This window comes from Blennius ocellaris (genome assembly GCF_963422515.1).
Source record: "Blennius ocellaris genome assembly, contig: SCAFFOLD_289, whole genome shotgun sequence".
Classification (NCBI taxonomy): Eukaryota; Metazoa; Chordata; class Actinopteri; order Blenniiformes; family Blenniidae; genus Blennius; species Blennius ocellaris.
The window spans coordinates 25,001-34,527 of NW_027662175.1; the positions used below are offsets into that span (position 1 = coordinate 25,001).

Genomic DNA, 9,527 nt, shown 5'->3' on the forward strand with positions numbered 1-9,527 from the left:
TCCTGGTAAACAGAATCAATAACCACCGTCTGGTTGTAGCTTTGATTGATCCACATGTGAGGAGACGCTTGTCCTCATGTCCTCTGGTCGTCTCCTCCCCCCCTCTTCCCCCCCCCCCCCCTCCTCTAGCCTGGAGCAGGAGCTGCAGCGCCACCTGGTTGCCATGGCAGCAGAGGTGCAGCAGCAGGTGGAGCAGAAGCTCCCGGAGAGCAGCAGACGGGCGCTGCAGGAGAGCGAGGAGGCGGAGGCTCGGCTCGGCCGGCTGTCGGAGCACGTGACGGTGCTGACGGAGGAGAACGCCGCCCTGAGGGGGCGGAGCCACCGGCTGGGCGTCGACCTGGACGTCCTGGAGGAGACGCTCAGCCGGACGTCTCGCGACTGCTGTGTCCGGCAGAAGGTGAGACGGGGGACGTCTGTCTGATGGGGGACGGACCTCACGCCTCCACCCTCCTCCCTCCCTCCCTCCTCCCCTCCCGCCTCCTCCCACCCTCCCTCCACCCTCCCTCCACCAGGTGGCGGAGCAGCTCACCGGGAAGTGTCGGCGGCTGCAGGCGGAGCAGGATGAGTTGAGGCGGCAGGTGGAGCGGCTGCAGCGGCAGAACCTGGAGCTGCAGGCGGAGGCGGAGGAGCTCAGGTCCGGCACCAACTGCCACCCCCCTGCCCCCGCCCCCGGCCGCCGGGCCACGCCCCCCCTCTGGCGTGACGGCGGCCGGCGTTATTGTTTTGCAGGCGGGAGCGGGAGGCGCTCGCGGAGCGGCGCCGCGCCGACGGGGCGGAGCTGAGCCGGCTGGAGGCGGAGCTTCAGGAGGAGAGGAAGAGGAGGGGCAGGACGAAGAGCGTCATGCAGGACGCCGCTCTCACCCTTCAACACGCCCTCACGGTAACCATGGTAACCACGGTAACAACTGGAACCATGGTGACAACTGTAACCATGGTAACAACTGTAACATGGTAACACCGGTAACCATGGTAACAACTGTAACCACGGTAACAGCTGGAACCATGGTGACAACTGTAACCATGGTAACAACTGTAACATGGTAACACCGGTAACCATGGTAACAACTGTAACCACGGTAACCTGGTAACCACGGTAACGCGCCATCGCTCAGGCCCGTTTCCGTGGTTTTCCTTCAAGGAGTTTCATGTTTCCACGGCAACGGCAGGAAGTTGAAAATGAAGCGTTTCAGCCGCCAGTTAGTGACGCTGCTTCTTCTTCTGTTTGTTTTCTTTTCCTGAAGAAAACAAACAAACAGATTGAAACATTTTGAGCATTTTAGCTCCACGAGCATTTTTTACTTTTAGAACCTTTTTACAGTTTCTTTTTAAAATACTTTCCGCAGTTTTCCCTTTTTACGTTTCATGATTAAATAGGCCATTTTAACTATTTAGTATATATATATATATATATATTTTATTTTTTTTCTTTTTAAAATGTAAAATTCTATATTGCTTTTAAATAACACAAAAAAATCATTGTTGTAAAACGTGTAAAATTTGTAGTTTTGTGGGATAAATTAATTAAATGCACTCACTTTTTTTTTCCAAGACAGAAAAAAAGAAAAAAGTTTTACTCTTTAAAATCCAGAGGGTTTCACTCCACGACCCTCACGGATCTTTGTCGCCCCCCTGTGGAGGTCAGGCGTCACTGCAGCACTGGAGCCTGCAGGGCCTCAGTGTGTGTGTGTGTGTGTGTGTGTGTGTGTGTGTGTGTGTGTGTGTGTGTGTGTGTGTGTGTGTGTGTGTGTGTGTGTGTGTGTGTGTGTGTCCTCAGGAGGCGCCTCCAGACCAGGACCCGGTCTCAGACCCGGTCCTGGCCCGGGTCCTGAGGTGGAAGCGGCTGACCCAGGACCTGCTGCAGGTTCTCCTCAGACGCTTCCTGGAGTCTGTCTGACGGTCCGGACCGGACCAGGACCAACTTCCTGTCCACCACATGAGACAGGAAGTGACCCGGCGGCGCCGCTCCAGACGGCGACGTCAGGAAAGAAGAAACGTTCTTGGATTCGGTTCCAAATGTCGTCGTCTTAAATCTGCAACCGTTTCTAAAACCTTTTAATAAAAGTTTTTAACTTTTAATGGTTTTAAATCACCATTTACTGATATTTAACCATTTACTGATATTTAACCATTTACTGATATTTAACCATTTGCAGATATTTAACCATTTACAGATATTTAACCATTTACAGATATTTAACCATTTACTGATATTTAACCATTTACTGATATTTAACCATTTACAGATATTTAACAATTTACAGATATTTAACAATTTACAGATATTTAACAATTTACTGATATTTAACCATTTACTGATATTTAACCATTTACTGATATTTAACCATTTACTGATATTTAACCATTTACTGATATTTAACCATTTACTGATATTTAACCATTTACAGAGTGTTGCGACCTGAAACATTATTGATCATGTGGTTTAGAAAGAAACATTGGTTTCCTTTGTAATAAATGTTTCTTTAATGGCTTAAATGAACAATATGAGTGAAATACATTGCGGAGCCAGACGATTAGATTAGACGAGAGATGAAAGGAACTCGTTTTTCCGGCTGCTGCGCGACGCAAATAGAAACAAATATTCAGCAGCCGGGAGAATAAAGTCGTCAGAATTAAGAAAAGCCGTCATACCTTTTTAAGAGTGCACATTTCATTCCCTGTGTTATTTAGAAATTCTGACTCCGTCTCTTGCTTCAGGCTCGTGTCTGATTGCTGTTCTCTGTCCTGATGTGTTTCACCTGCTGTTCTACATGTTGGTTTGTCGTGGGTTAATTCATGAAGTCCACTTATTACTCCACCAGGAGCTTTTCTAACTTTAATGATGCATAATTATTATTGTTCTAATATTAATCCTTCACTTTGCCTCCAAACGTTCCGACATTCCCTCACATAAAACAATCGTTTCACTTTGATCTCGTCACTTAAACCTTTGACCTCCAGATTAAAGACGGAACGTGAAGATTTACTTTATTTTCGTCACATTCTGAAGAAAGTATGAATGAAAAGTCAATTTACTGCAAATCAGTGGAATTAAAACGAAAGTTTGAGCTCAAAAAAATACATGAAAAAAAAAAAAGATTTGTGGTATTTTTTTTTGCTTGTTTTGCTTTTATTTGTTTTGGAGGAATAATAATTGTTGAAAAAACTATTAAAATACGCAGACGACATGTATTTAGACTCTTTAATGAAAGTTTGTTACACAGAAAGTCTTCAGGCACTTGATGACAGCCACACCTTCCAGGTACTACGTAGTACAGCAGAATATCTACGCCGTATGTACAACGAAATACATCTGCTTTAAAAAGTATACTTTGATAAATATAGAACTTCATGGATTGTTAAGTAGTTATAGCAAATATTCAAAATACTGTGATTTCTTTTTAAATAGGTACAAAGGATTCATATAAAAGTACTTTTCTCGAGCAGAAGCCGATTCCCTCCTGGTCTGGATCATCTAGGTCTATAGATCTATATACACACCGGGGGATTCCTCTGACCACAAAATACAATAGAATCACAGCCGGAGACGCTTCGTTGCTCTTCAATGATCAACAGAGAGCTGCAGAAGAAAGAGGGATCAAAGAAAGGAAAAGGTGCAGATCAAAGAGGAAAAGGTGCAGAAGAAGGAGGGAACAAAGAGGAAAAGCTGCAGCAGAAGGAGGGATCAAAAAGGAAAAGGTGCAGAAGAAGGAGGGATCAAAAAGGAAAAGGTGCAGAAGAAGGAGGGATCAAAGAGGAAAAGCTGCAGAAGAAGGAGGGATGAAAGAGGAGAAGCTGCAGAAGGAGGGATGAAAGAGGAAAGGTGCAGAAGAAGGAGGGATGAAAGAGGAAAGGTGCAGAAGAAGGAGGGATGAAAGAGGAAAGGTGCAGAAGAAGGAGGGATGAAAGAGGAAAGGTGCAGAAGGAGGAGGGATGAAAGAGGAAAGGTGCAGAAGAAGGAGGGATGAAAGAGGAAAGGTGCAGAAGGAGGAGGGATGAAAGAGGAAAGGTGCAGAAGAAGGAGGGATGAAAGAGGAAAGGTGCAGAAGAAGGAGGGATGAAAGAGGAAAGGTGCAGAAGGAGGAGGGATGAAAGAGGAAAGGTGCAGAAGAAGGAGGGATGAAAGAGGAAAGGTGCAGAAGGAGGAGGGATGAAAGAGGAAAGGTGCAGAAGAAGGAGGGATGAAAGAGGAAAGGTGCAGCAGAGTAGGAAGAGTTGGTCTGAACTCCAGTGCTTCAGCTACATTCAGGTTGAAGGACACTTTGGAATCGCTCACGTTGAAAACAACGGAACAAAGATAGAAATCTCATTGGTTGATTGGGAGGAAGTCCCTCGTCTAGCAGCAGTGGGGGGTTGTGGGTAGTTTGGGGGGGGGTTAATCAAACATGCCCCTCCGGGTGGGACTCGGGGAGGTCTTCCTGCCGAGTCGTGGCGTTCCCTGGAAGAGAACCCAGCAACCCGTTACAACGTGACAAACAGGACGCACCGATACTGATACCGATACCGATACAATACAATACAGATATAGATACTGATACCAATACCAATACCAATACCGATACCGATACAAATACGACACGGATACTGATACTGATACCAATACCGATACCAATAGATACTGATACCAATACTGATACCGATACCAATAGAAATACGATACAGATACTGATACCGATACCAATACTAATACCGATACCAATAACAATACCAGGTTGAAATCATTCTACTGCTGGTCGCTACCGTGCTGCAGTGATTAGCAGTAATTAGCTCGTCTGTGCTGCATTTGAACAGTGACTGGGAACTGGGAATGTCCCAGTTGAAGTCGGAATGTCCCACTGGGAAAGTGGGAAAATTCCTAAGGCTTCAACAGAGAGTATCTCTCAACTCCTTCCTGAACAACGCTCCCGATAAAGTCAGAGTGAAAATACTCTACGGTTTAACATCGCTGGTGTGAAAGACTCAGAACCAGTCCGACTGTAGAACGTGTTGTAATGCCACTTGGTGCCACCAGGTGGTGACGTGAGTCACGACGGTTCAGCCATAAGGTGGGAGTGGTTTGTGCGGTGGCGTGGTACCGGGGGCTCGGGACTCACCGGAGACTGGGCCTTGGAGAAGTTGACGTGAGCGTAGAGCAGCACGGCGATGTCCTTGTGTCCCGCTTCCAGAGCGATGGACAACGCGTTGCTCTCGTCCTGAAGACAACAGACAGAGACCGGCGTCAGGCTTCCTCATGGCCGCCACAGGGGGGCGCCACCGAGCACAAACATCGTAAAACGTGTTTCACTTGATGAGGGAAACATTTTATCATAAATAAAAACATGTTGTCATATTAGCAATTAATTTTCTAAAACATTTTTTGTTCTGAATAAATTTGGCTGAATAAATAGATATATGTATATAAGTACGAAAAACTTTAGTTTAGCATGTTTAGCATTGAGCTAATAGTAAACATCTTCACTAGAAAATCATATTTTACCCTGAAAACTTTAGTTTTGTTTCATGAATTTTTCCTCTTTCCTGTAAGATTGAAACGCAGCACTACAGCGCCCCCTGCTGGCTGCACCCGGGTACTGCGTTTAGAGGACGCCTCGACGACATAGACACAAAAATGTCCTTCATCGCGCATTAAGAGGAAATTACACCGTGATTAACTTTCCAATATTTTTCGTTTAACAAAAATATTTAAATAAATAAAATAGAAAAAATAAATAGAAAAAAATTAATGAATAAAAAATGTATAAAATAAAAAAATTAAATGAAAAAAAATTTTATTAATTTTTTTTAATACAAATAAAAAAGATACAAAAAGACACGACACGACACGACACGACACGACACGACACGACACGACACGACAAGACAAAACAAGACAAAACAAAACAAAACAAAAACAAATAAAAAATCTGCTTGTGTGGAAAAAAAAAAGCTGAACCACATGTTTTAGAAATGAGTTTCTTGAACCAGACTTAGCGACCGTCTGCGGCTCAGAGCGGCGCCGCCTCACTTCCTGTGGCGTGACTCACGCTGTCGCTGAGCGTGGCGTCGCAGCCGGGTTGGGCCAGCAGCAGCTTGACGATCTCCACGTGGCCGTGCTCGCTGGCGCACATCAGCGCCGTGGAGCCCTCGTCGTCCTGGACGTTGACGTCGGCGCCGTGAGCCAGCAGAGCGCGGACCATGTCCATCCGGCCGTGGCTGACCGCCAGCATCAGCCCCGTCTGACCAGCCTGCACACACACACACACACACACACACACACACACACACACACACACACACACACACACACACACACACACACACACACACACACACACACACACACACACACACACACACACACACACACACACACACACACACACACACACACACACACACACACACACAGCAATGGTTCATCAATACACTGATACACGTCATTTTAATTAATAAATAACAACAAATTGTCATAATGACTTTGGATGAAAGGTGGAGGTCACCAATATGGTCGTCTGCCACAGGAAGTCACTACAAGTTACTACAGGTCACTACACGTCACTACAGGTCACTACAAGTTACTACAGGTCACTACAAGTTACTACAGGTCACTACACGTCACTACAAGTCACTACAAGTTACTACAGGTCACTACACGTCACTACAAGTCACTACAAGTTACTACAGGTCACTACAAGTCACTACAAGTTACTACAAGTTACTACAGGTCACTACAAGTCACTACAAGTTACTACAGGTCACTACAAGTCACTACAAGTTACTACAGGTCACTACAAGTCACTACACGTCACTACAAGTCACTACAGGTCACTACAAGTTACTACAGGTCACTACAAGTCACTACACGTCACTACAGGTCACTACAAGTTACTACAGGTCACTACAAGTCACTACACGTCACTACAGGTCACTACAAGTTACTACAGGTCACTACAAGTCACTACAGGTCACTACAAGTTACTACAGGTCACTACAGGTCACTACAAGTTACTACAGGTCACTACAGGTCACTACAAGTCACTACAAGTCACTACAGGTCACTACACGTCACTACAAGTTACTACAAGTCAGTATAAATCACCACAGGTCAGTACAGGTCACTACAAGTCACTATAGGTCACTACAGGTCACTACAAGTCACTACAGGTCAGTACAAGTCACTACAGGTCAGTACAAGTCACTACAGGTCAGTACAAGTCACTACAAGTCAGTATAAATCACTACAAGTCAGTACAAGTCAGTACAAGTCAGTACAGGTCAGTACAAGGCAGTACAAGTCAGTACAAGTCACTACAAGTCAGTACAAGTCAGTACAAGTCACTACAAGTCAGTACAAGTCACTACAAGTCAGTATAAATCACTACAGGTCACTACAAGTCCCTACAGGTCAGTACAAGTCAGTACAAGTCAGTACAAGTCAGTACAAGGCAGTACAAGTCAGTACAAGTCAGTACAGGTCAGTACAAGTCAGTACAAGTCACTACAGGTCAGTACAAGTCACTACAAGTCACTACAGGTCAGTACAAGTCACTACAGGTCAGTACAAGGCAGTACAAGTCACTACAGGTCAGTACAGGTCAGTACAAGGCAGTACAAGGCAGTACAAGGCAGTACAAGTCAGTACAAGTCACTACAGGTCAGTACAAGGCAGTACAAGGCAGTACAAGGCAGTACAAGTCAGTACAAGTCACTACAGGTCAGTACAAGGCAGTACAAGTCAGTACAAGTCAGTACAAGTCACTACAGGTCAGTACAAGTCACTACAAGTCACTACAGGTCAGTACAAGTCAGTACAAGTCACTACAGGTCAGTACAAGTCAGTACAAGTCAGTACAAGTCACTACAGGTCAGTACAAGTCAGTACAAGTCACTACAGGTCAGTACAAGTCACTACAAGTCACTACAGGTCAGTACAAGTCAGTACAAGTCACTACAGGTCAGTACAAGTCAGTACAAGTCACTACAGGTCAGTACAAGTCAGTACAAGTCACTACAGGGTCAGTACAAGTCAGTACAAGTCAGTACAGGTCAGTACAAGTCACTACAGGTCAGTACAAGTCACTACAGGTCAGTACAAGTTACTACAAGTCAGTATAAATCACTACAAGTCAGTACAGGTCAGTACAAGGCAGTACAAGTCACTACAGGTCAGTACAAGTCAGTACAGGTCACTACAAGTCAGTACAAGTCAGTACAAGTCAGTACAAGTCAGTACAAGTCACTACAGGTCAGTACAAGTCAGTACAGGTCACTACAAGTTACTACAAGTCAGTATAAATCACTACAAGTCAGTACAAGTAAGTACAGGTCAGTACAAGTCAGTACAGGTCAGTACAAGTCAGTACAAGTCAGTACAGGTCAGTACAAGTCAGTACAAGTCAGTACAAGTCAGTACAAGTCAGTACAAGTCAGTACAGGTCAGTACAAGTCAGTACAAGTCAGTACAGGTCAGTACAGGTCAGTACAAGTCAGTACAAGTCAGTACAGGTCAGTACAAGTCAGTACAAGTCAGTACAAGTCAGTACAGGTCAGTACAGGTCAGTACAAGTCAGTACAGGTCAGTACAGGTCAGTACAAGTCAGTACAAGTCAGTACAGGTCAGTACAAGTCAGTACAAGTCAGTACAAGTCAGTACAAGTCAGTACAAGTCAGTAGAAGTTTGACTAATCAGTCAGTTGTACTTGCAGTTCCGCTCCTCGGCCACTTGGTGGCAGCAGAGCTCATGTTCTCATCGTGTCCCTCATGTGGAGGTTGATGAAGGTGAGTGTTGTTGACCTTTGACCCCCGGACTGACCTGGCTGGCCCGGGCGTTGACGTCGCCCTTCGTGAACAACTCCTCCACCACGCTCATGTCCCGCGGCGCCTCCACGGCGGCCAGCGCCGCTAGCATGATGGGCGTGTAGCCCGCCTTGTTCTGCTGGTTCACGTTGCACACGTCTGACACACACACACACACACACACACACACACACACACACACACACACACACACACACACACACACACACACACACACACACACACACACACACACACACACACACACACACAAAGTCAACAAGATTTCAAAAAATAGAGAAAAATTACAAAAAAAGTCAAACAAACAAAAATGTTATTGAAAATGTTTAAAAAGAAAAAAAAAATCCCCAAAATTGAAAAAGCTTCAATAAAATACATGCAAACAATCCATGACGCTAAAATAAATTCAAAAACCTTTCAAATAAATTATCAAAACAAGAACAAGCTGGAAAAATCCCCAAAAAACGTTTAAAAAAAATTATGTAAAATGTCAAGCAGTTTTAAAAAAATGTTTGTTTCCAAAAACAACGTCAAGAAAGTCCAAACAAAAAAAACTCAAGTTTAAAAAAAATAGAGAAAAAATAGAAAAAAATGACCCAAATGTCTAAAACAGTTTAAAAAAAAAAATTGATATAAATTAAGAAGCTCCAAAAAATAGAAAAATCCCAAAAAAAGTTTCATAAAATGACCTAAAAATTCAAGATGCTTAAATAAATTCAAAAACTTAAAAAAGT

At 44.4% G+C, this 9,527-nt stretch overlaps 2 protein-coding genes across 2 annotated transcripts in view; one reads left to right on the plus strand and one right to left on the minus strand.

Annotated features, from left to right (window-relative positions):
• The window catches only part of cfap157 (cilia and flagella associated protein 157), a gene marked incomplete at both ends in the record, with an annotated part of 3,958 nt that extends 2,064 nt beyond the window's left edge, over nt 1-1,894 (plus strand). Inside the window, 4 exons of the mRNA XM_080521616.1 lie at nt 214-397; nt 513-634; nt 730-880; nt 1,775-1,894. Of these exons, the coding sequence (XP_080377742.1) occupies nt 214-397; nt 513-634; nt 730-880; nt 1,775-1,894 (577 nt within the window). The remainder of the gene's footprint in view (nt 1-213; nt 398-512; nt 635-729; nt 881-1,774) is intronic.
• Nucleotides 1,895-3,191: 1,297 nt separating this feature from the next.
• On the minus strand, nt 3,192-8,928 carry LOC308148174 (KN motif and ankyrin repeat domain-containing protein 1-like). The gene is made up of 4 exons (XM_080521615.1): nt 8,789-8,928; nt 6,021-6,221; nt 5,091-5,189; nt 3,192-4,435 (listed from the first exon to the last, which is right to left on the minus strand). Exons 1-4 carry the CDS (start codon nt 8,882-8,884, stop codon nt 4,373-4,375), a joined length of 459 nt encoding a protein of 152 aa, XP_080377741.1. The 5' UTR covers nt 8,885-8,928; the 3' UTR covers nt 3,192-4,372.
• Between the last annotated feature and the right edge of the window lie 599 nt (nt 8,929-9,527).

Coding starts and splice junctions, on each gene's coding strand:
- LOC308148174 (XM_080521615.1), bottom strand. CDS start 8,884: ATGCTAGCGGCGCTGGCCGCCGTGGAGGCGCCGCGGGACATGAGCGTG. Junction 5,190..6,020: donor ACGCCACGCTCAGCGACAGC/GTGAGTCACGCC, acceptor TGTTGTCTTCAG/GACGAGAGCAACGCGTTGTC. Junction 4,436..5,090: donor TCTCCAAGGCCCAGTCTCCG/GTGAGTCCCGAG, acceptor GTTCTCTTCCAG/GGAACGCCACGACTCGGCAG.